The sequence below is a fragment of the Bemisia tabaci genome, chromosome 2 (assembly GCF_918797505.1).
Source record: "Bemisia tabaci chromosome 2, PGI_BMITA_v3".
Classification (NCBI taxonomy): domain Eukaryota; kingdom Metazoa; phylum Arthropoda; class Insecta; order Hemiptera; family Aleyrodidae; genus Bemisia; species Bemisia tabaci.
The window spans coordinates 38,636,080-38,649,187 of record NC_092794.1 but is presented as its reverse complement, the minus strand read 5'-3'; the positions used below and the strand labels follow the sequence as shown (position 1 = coordinate 38,649,187).

The following is a 13,108-nucleotide window of genomic DNA, read 5'->3' as shown; positions in this document are numbered from 1 at the left end:
ACACGTCATGACTGTTGCATCACTCATAAATGAACTTGAAGGGGCCTACATTCGATCTACAGTGAAGTATAATTTTTCATTTCCTTTTAGAAGTATAATGCTACTTGAAGATACATGCAGCTTAGCAAGGGAATTTACTGAGTCTCTGAGAAAACTTTTCTGCGAATCAACGAGTCATGATTATTGAATTAGTTATGTAGCTCTAAATTTTAAAGATAAAATATTCGACTTCGTGCGATAAAATATATTTCAAATTGTTTTAGAGCGCATATAAGGCTCAGATTGGTCCATACTTTCCTTTTTGATTTTATGAAGATTCTGAATATAAAATGCAAAAGTTAAATAAAGAAAGAGGACGTTATGTGCTCCTTCAAGGACTTTCTATTCACGAATGTAGCGTTTGTTGCAAAGAGCGAACCGCTTGGGCTCCTAAAAGAGGTTCACATACACACATGCAGTGAATGTTGTATCACTCGTTTATGAAGGGGCCCACATTCGATTTTCAGTAAAGTATAATTTTTAATTTTCTTTTAGGAGTAATAAGAAAATTTGGTTCAACAAGTTTAGGACTTTGGCCGGATTCCTTACCCCTTAGAATCTGAAAGTTTTTTGGGGTTTTTTGTAGTTTTTATATCAGGTCGTTTTTGGAATGATGCGAAAAATATTACATGTACCTAAGTAAATGAATATGGAGGAACCGAAAATAATTTTTTGAATGAGCTTCCGCCAACTCCTTGATTTGATCAATTAAAATTCAGGTAAAAGCGGGTAATTGATTTTGCAACCAATAAAACTTCATGTTTTGGCTGGATGCCTGGTGTCATCGCTTGACATTTAAAATCACGGCTCAAAAGAGCCTTGTATATTTATTTTCCTGCCAAACGGAACTACATACAGGGTGTACCAAAAGTCCGTCCCACCCCTGCTAACTTTTGAACGAATTGAGGTAGGGTAATGAAACTTTGGGAATGTTCCTATCTCAAAGGGGACCATCTTTTGGGGGGGGTCAAAATTTTGGTCCCCCCTCAGGGGGGGCGCGGGGGGCCCCCAACTTTTTTTTTCAGATTGCAACCCCTATCTTGTGATACATAATTCGAAAGAGCATAAAAAACTAAGAATTTTGGCGCAAACCGCAGATCAATATCTTAATTTTTGACCGAGTTATGATAGGTCAAAGGTCAAATTTGACATATTTTTAAAAAATCATAACTCCGGTTCAAATTATCGTAAAGAAAAAAATAAAACGGTAAAATCTACCAAATTGTGTCCGCTTAAACGAAATTCAAACGGTCAAATTTAATCACCTTAAAGTTCTTTTTTTTTAAACTTTTCCCGAAATTTGGGGACTTGCCAACGTAATGTTGAACTAATTTTGACCTTACTGAGATAATGTGGAGGCAAATCTAGGGGAAAGTGCCTTTTTCCGCGGGAAAATTGAATGACCTTTGAATTGACGTATTTGGGGGTCCGAGCCCCCCCCCCCCCCTTAAAATTACAGCGAAGTGATTTCTGCAATTTTTACTTAAAAGCGGACACAATTTGGTAGATTTTCCCGGTTTATTTTTTTCTTTACGATAATTTGAACCGGAGTTATGATTTTTTAAAAATAGGTCAAATTTGACCTTTGACCTATCATAACTCGGTCAAAAATTAAGATATTGATCTGCGGTTTGCGCCAAAATTCTCAGTTTTTTATGCTCTTTCGAATGATGTATCACAAGATAGGGGTTGCCATTTGAAAAAAAAAAGTTGGGGGCCCCCCGCGCCCCCCCTGAGGGGGGACCAAAATTTTGACCCCCCCAAAAGATGGTCCCCTTTGAGATAGGAACATTCCCAAAGTTTCATTACCCTACCTCAATTCGTTCAAAAGTTAGCAGGGGTGGGACGGACTTTTGGTACACCCTGTATGTGCATTAAGACACGAGCCCTGAGACCCATGAGAACATATGCATATTAGGGCTCATGTCCTAAAGCACATAGTTCCTTTTGGCAGGAATACGTCCAAATGTCGCAATTGTTGCATCACTCATTGAAGGAAGAGACTATTCTCAAGAAAAATACTGGACTCTAGCCAGCCGATTGAGTATTTTTTTCATGCTGTTTTAAATGCACTTGTAGGACCTGAATCGAAAAATATTGGACTTTGTGCGATAAAATATTTTATATTGTTTTGGAGCACATAGAAGGCTCCGATCATTCCATACCGACTATTTTTTTTTACTTTAAATAAAAATGCAAATAGGTAAGGATTCAGGAACGGGACCGCTCCTGCAAGGGCTAAACATATTAACACGTCATGACTGTTGCATCACTCATAAATGAAGGGGCCTACATTCGATTTACAGTGAAGTATGATTTTTATTCATTTCCTTTTAGAAGTACCTAACAAGACAATTTGGCACACTTTGTTTGAGACTTTGGCAGGATTCTTTACCCCTTTAAATCTGAAAGTTTTTTGGGGTTTTTGCAGTTTATATCAGGTGGTTTTGGAATGATGTGAAGCTAATGAAACGTGTGGCTGGAGACAGAGAAACTGAGAATAATATTTTCAATGAGCAGAACTGGAACTTCTTGTTTGATTAACTAAACATTAATAGGGGGTGATTGAGTTTGCAATCAATAAAAGTTACCTGATGTTTTCGTGAGTTTAAACTTCTCTCATCGAAATAGGGTACATAATGTTTTAAAAACTGATGGATTAGCAATTAATTGTCATAGTGTAGGCTACTTAGAATGAACTTCTTTTGCCGCATAAATTATTCCTTACTCATAAAGTTTCAACATTAATTCTTCAATTTTTACTGTGTTTAACTCAACTGTTGGACACACTTACATTTAGCCACTAAAATTTTAAATTAAATAACAGTGAGACCACTAAGTGGAAAGTCCATTCAAAGAGTTAAATTTTTTTTTTTTTTTTGGTTCACTCATTATTAAAAGTATTTCTTGTAAGAGGTATTTAATTTATCAATAAAAGTGTGTGTCAAGCCAAGCTCCATTGGCCACAAAAGTATTTTTTCTTTTAACAGAGTATAACGTCTAGAAACATGAAGTTAAGAAAATTGTACATATACCTATTAGTTTAGGTTGGAAGGGTGGTTGCACACAAGAACAGAACACTGGATTGAGACTAAGGCATTTTATTAGAAAATGCAAATATTCAACAGGCACAAATACAGAACATGATCACAAGCAAGCAGGAGCAAGAATGGCGAATGCCTCGTTGATGGATGATGACCATCGGTGAGAGACGATAGGTAGTGACGTCATGATGACATGACATCACTATCCAACACCTCCCCCTTTACACTTTTTTTTTTTTTGAAACCATTAGGGTATCTTAGTTAAAACTTAAAACTTATTTGAAACCATTGGGGTTTCGTAAATACAAATGATGTGAAACCATTGGGGCTTCGTAATTACACATGATGTGAAACCATTGGGGCTTCGTAATGCAACTGATGTGAAACCATTGGGGCTTCGTAATTAAAATTGATGTGAAACCATTGGGGTTTCGTAATTAAAAATGATGTGAAGCCATTGGGGCTTCGTAATACAAATGATGTGAAACCATTGGGGCTTCGTAATTAAAAATTGCTCTGAAACCATTGGGGTTTCCTTTGCTAAATTGAAGAGACACCATTGGGGTGTTCAGGCTTATAGATACCATTGGGGCATCATAACAATTGATGTGAAACCATTGGGGTTTCCTTTTACTAATTTTGAAGAGACACCATTGGGGCATTGCTAACAATCAATAATGAAAAACAGTGATCTAAAATATTGAAACATAACAATTACCAGTTTATCTGGAGATCGGTGAATGTAAGTGCGAGAATAAGAAAAAACAAAGTAGGACTTAGTTGAACATATCCATTTAAGACTCAAAGAATGCGAGTCACCTTAGTATAACACGTTTTAACATATCCATTTAAGACTCAAAGAATGCGAGTCACCTTAGTATAACACGTTTAAACATTTCATTTAGATACAAAATTAGGGTCAGGCTTTTTTGGTACGCCTCGACCTAAGTTCCTAAGCCTAATAATGGTAGGACTCACAAGTGTTGAGGGTTGAGCACTTGGAGCGGAAATTTGTTGAATTGCAGGCGAGTTATCTATAATTGTGGAATTTTCAATTATTGTTAAGTCTAATTCACTATTTTCAGGCGTTGACCTATCCAATGAAATGATACTATCAGAGTCACTAGAAAGAGATTCTTCATCCTGAGGTTCTGACTCAAATACATTTTCAGGGGCACTTTCAGAGTTACCAGAATGTGAATCTTGATTTTGAAGCTCTGTATCAACTACATTTTCAGGGGCACCTTCTGCCTTATTTGATGATGAGTTATTCTCGGTTAGCTCATCATCAAAAAATAAGAGAAGTGCACCTGAATTAGTTGTTTCTTTCACGCTTGGACCAAATCTCTTTCTAATGAATCTAGAATTTCTCCTTAATGTTACTCCCTCATGATTTTCAAGGAGATAGGATCTAGGTGCATTTTCGACTTTCTTTAATATTACAGCTGGATACCAACACTTATTAGTGTCCTGCAGCCAGACTTTTTCATTTTCTTCAAAGTCAGGTTTGGATTTGGCATTTTTATCATAATATTGCTTTGTTTTATTTTGAGTTGAAATAATTTTGTCAGTCACATCACAAAGTTGCGGTTTCAGGTTTGCAACGCTTGTTGGCAGCTTTGTTCTTAGTGTTCTACTCATCATGAGCTGCGCTGGTGATTTATTCAAACTAGTAATTGGTGCATTATTATGCTCTAAAATTGCCAAATCCAAGTCTCCATGACTTTCAAGAACTTTTTTGAGAATTAATTTAGCTTTTTTTACAGCGTTCTCAGCCATTCCGTTCGATTGAGGATACCTCGGGCTAGAAGTTTGAATAGTAAAATTATATGCTTTTGAGAATTCTATCATTTCATGCGAATTAAAAGGTTGATTGTCGGCTATCAGACGAGCGGGTATACCGAACACTCGGAAAATATCTTTAAAGACTTTTATAACTTCAGAAGCTGTCTTTTTATGGATGGGCCTAATCTCGAGCCACTTGGAGTAATAATCTGTGACAATGAGAAAATGTTTACTTTGGAATTGCGCAATGTCTGCTGCGATTTTATGAAACGGTGTGGTGGGAATCTCATGTGGAACTAGAGGTTCTTTGACTTGACTAGGGTGAAATTTATTACAAGTAGCGCAAGATTTTACAAATTTTTCAATGTCAGAAGTATATGACGGCCAATAACAAGTGGACCTAGCTCTCTGGATAGTTTTATTAATACCTAGATGGGCGTCACCATGGAGTAAAGCAACATAATTAGCCTGTAATTTAGCCGGAATGATGAGACGGTTCTGAAAAAAGAGCAATTCATCGTTTATCGCTATTTCATGTCTTAATTTGAAATAGGGCATTAACATTACATCATCGCAATGATCCCAATCTTACAGGTGCATTCTTTTTACCTGTGCTAGAATTGGGTCTCGCATCGTGGCTTCTCTAAGTTCCAAATATTTACTGTTAGACAGTTCAAAATTCACCTCCAGGCAATGTACAATTTCATCAAAATCGATTTCATCATTACTGACTATTTTACTAGAGAAGTTTCGAGATAACATATCAGCTACGTACATCTGTCTACCAGGAAGATATTTGACCTCAAGATCATAAGGAGTAAGTTTAAGTAGCATCCGTTGAAGACGGTTGGACATGACTCTGGTTATTCTTTTCTTGAAAATAGCTTGTAATGGTTTGTGATCGTTTTCGACTAGAATTTTGTAACCATACACAATATTGTGAAATCGTTTAGCAGAAAACAAAATACTCAGCATTTCTTTCTCAATTTGCGCATATCTCGTTTCAGCATCCGTTAGGCATCTTGACGCAAAAGCTATTGGACGACCTTCCTGAAGTAGGCAAGCTCCCAGGCCAAATTTTGAAGCGTCACATTGGATCGTAATTTCTTTGGACGGGTCAAAATTTTGCAAGCTTGTAATTTCACAGATAGCTTTTTTAACAATTTCGAAATGCTCAGTATGTTTCTCTGTCCAAACAAATTTCGTGTGTTTCTTCAGAAGGGGTCTGAATGGTTCTATGAGATCAGCCATGTTTGGAACATAATCTCTAATGTAATTTATAGTTCCTATTACACTTTGCAGTTCTCGACGTGTTTTAGGGATTCTAAGATCCAAGATTGCTTGGATATAATCATTATCGGGACGTATACCATCAGCACTAATTATGTGACCCATATACCGTATTTCTTTTTGCTTGAACTGAAATTTGTTTCAATTGAACTTGATGTTGTACTTGCGTGCTCTGCTCAGTACTTTCGCAAGTGCAATATCGTGTTCTCTCTCAGTTTCTCCACAAATTAGAATATCATCAAAGTAAATGACTACATTTGGTATGTCCCCAAAGTATTTAGTAAGAAGTTTCTGGAATACTTCTGGGGCGTTGACAAGGCCAAAGGGCATTCGTAGAAATTTAAAACTACCAAAGGGTGTATGGAAGCCACATAAATTGGATGCTTCAGGCGTAAGCTGACAGTGCCAAAATCCGTCTTTAATATCAAGTACAGAAAATATTTTCTTATTGACTAATTTTGGTTTGATCTCCTCTAAGGTTGGAATCAAATAAAATTCACGCTTGATTACTTTGTTCAAGTTTTTGGGGTCTAAACATATTCTGATTTTACCATTTTTCTCCACAATAACAAGATTGCTGAACCATTCAACATTTTCAGTGTCTGGTGAAATAATATCAAACATGACTAACTCTGTTAGTTTGCGCTTTAGTTTTTCCAGTAGGCGTACCGGAAGACGTCTTGGAGGGTCTACGACAGGAATCGCTTGAGGATCTACTTTAATGGCGCATTTATCCGGGAATGTGCCAAGACCTTTGAATGTATCTTGGTTATTAGCAATAACTTGTTCTTTGGATTTGAAATTTTCAATATCATGCACAAAATTTCTAGTGACTAGACCTAACTGAACACATGAATTTAAACCTAACAGGGGAGTTTTCCCTACATTAGTAATTGTAAATGAAAGCTTACGGACAAGACTCTGATTTGGCAGTTTACAATCTAGAACGGCATGTCCACAGGAATCGATACGAGCACCACCATAGCCCAGAACCATCGCTTTGCTTTGTAGGAGGACGGTTGAAGAGTTTTTGACTTGATCAAAAATGCAGCGTGGCAGAATATTGACCTCGGCTCCGGTGTCCAATTTGAAGTTCACAGTTTGGCCATTGACAATGATGTTTTCCATCCAGCATTTATCAGGAGACGTTACGCTATGGATGTTGATATCATCAGGGGTAGCAGGACCGATACGATCGTTAACTTCGGATTGTGACGAACTGTTCGACTCATTCACTTTCGCACTGAGAAGAGAAAAGTTATCGACTAGTGGTGACTGATACGGTTGTATCATTGAGATTTCAGAAATATACAGATAGTCACTAGCATTAATATTTTCCAAACGACCGCACGATCTGGATTGATCATTTTCAAGCTGACTCGGGTCGCTAATAGATGAACAATGACCGCACTGATTTTGTAAGTTAACTTGATCAGCCGTTTTAGGAGTAGGTTTAGAGCCACTTGAACTTTTAGGTTTGGACCGGCATTTGTTGGGAAAATGATTTAGCCGTTGACACAAGGTGCACTTTTGACCGTACGCTGGACACTGGCGAATAGGGTGCTTGTAACCACAATTCCGGCAATTGAATTGCTTGGCTGGAGACTGTTGTCGATGATCACTTGGAGTTGGCGTTGTTGCAGAGACGTTTTGCTGACTTCTACGATTGTTGACTGAATCAATAGAAGTGGTCTTGGATGCGTCACTGGCCATTTCGTTGGCTCGGAGTTTACCGGTTTCGATTGAACGACACAATTTAACAACTTTCTCGAACTCGTAGTCTTCACCAAGCAACCGTTCGCGAAGAACTTGATTGTTAATACCGATAATGATTCGATCCCGAATGAGAGACATTTTGAGATCTTTAAAATTGCAATGTTCGGACAGTTTTTTAAGAGCGAGAAGAAAAGTTTCGAAATCTTCACCCTCTTTTTGAACTCTCGTAAAAAACTGGTACCGCGAAAGTACTTCATTGGTTTTGGGTTTCACATAATCATCAAGAGCCGAAGTGAGCTTTGCAACAGTGTCGGCTTTGTCATCAGCCAGATCAAGAGAGTTGATGAGCTCCTCTGCCTCAGTGCCGATGAGGTTCAAAAAGATCGCTTTTTGAACAGCTTCTTCTTTCTTACTGATTTCAGCTCCCACACTGTAGTTGGTCCACTGCCTCTTGAACTTTTCCCAGTTTTTTAGGATGTCCTCGTTCACTTCAAGAGGTGATGGCTTTATGAGAAACTCCATCACGAAAAGAAAAACACGTAAAGAATTGCAAGGAGCAATGGAAATTCCACGATTAGCGAGGAATAATTTAAGTTTCTTGAGTTCCGCGATTGGCGAGGAACTGAAGAGGAATTTAACACATTAGAAGAAAAGTCCACGACATTGGGTCACGAACAAGACATCGAAAAAAGCACTATAAGATCCACGATTAGCGAGGAAAGAAAAGTCCACGACATTGGGTCACGAACAAGACATCGAAATAAGCACCATGAGATCCACGATTAGCGAGGAAAGAAAAGTCCACGACATTGGGTCACGAACAAGACATCGAAATAAGCACTTCTATACGATCCACGATTAGCGAGGAAAGAAAAGTCCACGACATTGGGTCACGAACAAGACATCGAAATAAGCACTTCTATACGATCCACGATTAGCGAGGAAAGAAAAGTCCACGACATTGGGTCACGAACAAGACATCGAAATAAGCACCATGAGATCCACGATTAGCGAGGAATAGGTAATGTCCGAAGACCGAACGCGTTAAAATTGATAAAACATTTCGAACTTAATCGATATTCTAAAAGTTGATTAAAAGAAGAATTGGTGCTACGAACACGACATTAAAAAATTTGGTTGCACTATGCCATTTTAGGCCACGAATTGGCGTGGTCGGGCCGCCGTGTCGCCGTTTATCCTGCTGCTTGGCACGAATCCGTCTTCCTTCGTTGTTTAATCCTCGTCGCCATAGTTTAGGTTGGAAGGGTGGTTGCACACAAGAACAGAACACTGGATTGAGACTAAGGCATTTTATTAGAAAATGCAAATATTCAACAGGCACAAATACAGAACATGATCACAAGCAAGCAGGAGCAAGAATGGCGAATGCCTCGTTGATGGATGATGACCATCGGTGAGAGACGATAGGTAGTGACGTCATGATGACATGACATCACTATCCAACACCTATTATGCACTCCGTTGAACTTGAGCGATTCAGGTAATAATCGACTGAATTTCAACCTGAAGTTACAATGGCCTCAGTCAGAAAATTAATTGAAAAAGAGAAAAACTTGTTGCAAATACTACCCTGTAAGCTTACCCACCGGGGGTGGCTACCGCCACTCTTGATACAGTATACCTATATTGACGCTAGCGGAGAATATTTTGATTTATCTTGCTTAGAGTCGCTTCACCACATAATTTGTCGAATCATATAATTGGCATGAAGTAAGCATTTAAATTGTAATGGAGTCATTTGATTCATAAAAGATAAGGAAGGCTACCTCTCAGTTACCTGGTAGTTCAAGAATTCCCAGTAATTTTGCTGTCCACCGTCAGACTAAAAACACCACCCCCAAACTCTTCATCAAAGCATGTTCCGCAGTTGGTACCTAGGCGCAAACTTTTTGATCATAAACGCTACTGATTGGTCCAATCTTTTTTGGCTTTGATTCACCCGATTACATTTATTCCATTAAGAACTAGATACGCATGCGAACCGTACAAAGACGCAACGCTCAAATAATTTCAGAGTGCACTGTTTCACTGGAGTAATTATGCTAGAAACTCACTAGGTGAAGATGGAATACTTCTGTGACACAACAACCAACAACATCACAATATTTTCACATCAAGAGTGGCGGTAGCCACCCCCGGTCGAGGAAAATGACAACCTACTAAAGTTCCGATAGCAAAGGGGTGGCCGACACTCTTAGTCACACCTAACTCCCTTAATCTGAAAATTGATTCGATTTAGAATGGAATTCAGAGCAAACGGCGGCACGGATTCCAACAATCTTGGTGTCTAGGGACGCAGCTAAGTTAGCCGGATGGCATATATTTAAGAGTTTATTATCTAACAGTCGGTAGCTGCACCACCAGTGTAAGTCCATAACATAACCTCACTATTTGATGTGTTTACATCAAGTTTTCACATGTAAAAATAGAGAAGGAATGGGCGCTACGTACTTACTTGGCCCAGCGATTCATGCAGCAATATAAATTCTTGATTATATAGTAATCATGAAGCTGAAAAAATAAAACGAGCACATACCTTTCATGAAAGACTTTGTTACAGATTGACTGGCCACATGGTGTTTCTAACAACTTCTGACGCAAAATCAAAGAGACTCGAAGAAAACCAAATTTGAGCTAATACTCATCTTCAAAGATCTCTGATTTAGGGACACAAAGTTGACTTAGTGATTGAATTATACCTCGCATCCCCATATCCCCATGATGTCTTCGTTGTAAACAAGCAACGGTAAGAGGCGAAAGCTTTCCAAGATTAGTCATGAAGAACACAAAGTCTTACTGTCAATAACATACACTTAGGAAAAGCCCAAGCACTTCAGAATACGTAGGTTGAAAGCAAAATTTAAAGCGAATAAATTTTGGTCAGAGCATAGTGACCGTGTCGCATGTAGTGTGATGGGCGAAGGCTCATATTACAGTAATTTTTAGATCTTTTCTTGTGACTGATAGGGTCCACTGAAAACAACTACATCTCTTCAAGATATGGAAACTAGCATTCGTGATTTGAGGAAAACAATAATGTAATTAAAAACTGAGAGTAATGGGCTCTCCCTTCGATCCATAGGTGTGCATGGTAGGGAAATATTTCGATGCTGTTAGTCACGAGAATGCAAACTGTGGTGTAAATCCTGCTTCCTTTTGATAGTTTGGCACAACTCTGGTGTCCTTTTATCGACGTAATTTACCTGAATTACATTTATTGATGCTTGGGTCAGACAGACACACGGACTGATAACCTTACTTCTAAATAAAGACATCACCTGAACATTTTAAGAGAAACTAATGAAATAGTGTATCCGGCTTTGGCAGAAGACGTGCGACGTAATAATATAAGTGTGTAAAAATATTAGTTAGCTTCTACAGAGAATTGAACCCTTGTATTATATTAAATCATAAATCTGTTCTCAACTAGTTAGAGTTAGAAGTTGGTAACGAGGGGAATTTCGTTCCCGAAACACGGGCTGGACTGGCTGAACTGAACGGAATCGACCAATGGCATTGAACCACTACTGGTATTTTTCTAAATTCAAAACATTATAGCTAAAATTTTGAAAGTTATTTGCCGATGCTGAATTATTCGAGCATTGAAACCCTATTAAATGTGGTAGAAATGAAATCCCCATATCTTCAAGCATGATCCTTTGTAGGTTTCATTAGAATTTGTGGCCGTGTAAGCAAGAAATCTGTTGTGAAAGGTGATCATGTCGGTTTCCCGCTACTAAACGGCCCATATTACTAAAAATATTTGTCATTTTGGGCCTTTTAGTGCTTATAACTTTTGAAAACTCAATGGATCTTGATGAAACTTTCCCACTTAGTAGGCCCAATTTAGGTGCGTCAGTAGACACCAAGATCGTTGGAATCTGTGCCTTCGTTTGGGCTGCAGTCGAGTTCAAACTGAATAAGTTTTCAGAATAAGGGTGTTATGTGTGTCTATGGTTGGCTGCCACCTTTTTCGTTTGGACGCTTTCCAGTTCTGTCGAGTTTAGACTTTGTCCGGAGGTGGCTACCGCCACCCATGATACCTTTGAACTGGGTGTTCAAACGCTGCTATGTACACCATCCTTTGGAAGAGCGCTCTGGCTAAAATTTTCTTGTTTACAATGCAGCTCCCTTAAGTAAATACTGTGGTCAATTGTGAGCTATTAATCCAATTGGCTCAACACTATGGGCTCAGTTCTTGAACTTCGGCATTATTTATTACACTTGGCATGCTGCACGCATCTCTTTGCCTCACAGTTCAGCTTTTCTATTTCATATCACGTTATTTTTGACACCAGGCCTGAATTTCAAGTCTAGAAACAACTTTCAAATTCCGGTGACTGAAGCTGAGAAGTGCGCATCTGCCTTATTGACGTTGCAAATCTCCTCCACAACACATTAAAAATTAGGAAATTATTGTGAATGGGACAAGAGTCAATTTTGTGTTTATTTCGCCCAAGCTGGGCATGCAAATTAAGGGATTCGTAGTTTCTTTTAAATTTCTAGTTTATTTGTTTCCTTGCATTCGACACGCCAAGGATTTAAAGATTTTATTATTTCACTTAATGGTTGCATAATCAGGCCGGGGCATGATAAGCGGTTGTGTAACCAGTTGCGTAACTGCCAGGCCAGTTATCACCGATTATGTAATCACATCACGCCACCTTTTATGATTATGTAACCACCCTTATAAATACCGCGGCAGGAGCTACTTTCAGTTTAGTTGCTATTTCTCGTTCAAAGCACTCACAACGAGCACGCCCGTCTAAGGTTGCTCTAGCACGCCCGTTTAAGGCTGCTTTCTCTATGCTTCAAAGGGCACGCCTGTCTAAGGCTGCTTTACTTCCACTGGCACGCCCGTCTAAGGCTGCTCCAGCACTCCCGTCTAAGGCTGCGCTTCTATCTACTTCAGAACTCTTTTCATTTCATTATATTATTTTCTCCATCCGTTCTCTATGATGAATTTAGAGTTTTATTTCTATACAGGCTCTGTTACTATCCCGTCTTTATTCTGAGAGAACTTTAACAACTTAACAAATTGATCCGGCAATTTCATTTCCAAAGGAGCCTTGAAAAAAGGCCCATTCTGATTCATGGTCCCTCGGGCCGGATCTTATTTAACCCTCTTAACTTTAAGATGAGGTTAAAGAACAGAACAAGCGCTAGGGAAAATAGTCCAGACTATAGGACTTAGGATTTTCAGCACTTTAGAT

The 13,108-nt window shown here is 38.7% G+C and overlaps 2 protein-coding genes across 5 annotated transcripts in view; one reads left to right on the top strand and one right to left on the bottom strand.

The window, feature by feature from the left end:
• Positions 1-13,108, top strand: part of hdm (meiosis specific with OB domains hold'em) — a 145,352-nt gene that overhangs the window by 4,204 nt on the left and 128,040 nt on the right. The gene's annotated exons all lie outside the window — the stretch shown is intronic.
• LOC109043270 (uncharacterized) lies at positions 3,125-9,618 on the bottom strand. Its single transcript, XM_072297292.1, has 2 exons — positions 3,957-9,618; positions 3,125-3,902 (listed from the first exon to the last, which is right to left on the bottom strand). The coding sequence occupies exon 1, from the start codon at positions 8,394-8,396 to the stop codon at positions 6,300-6,302; it is 2,097 nt and encodes a 698-aa protein (XP_072153393.1). The 5' UTR covers positions 8,397-9,618; the 3' UTR covers positions 3,125-3,902; positions 3,957-6,299.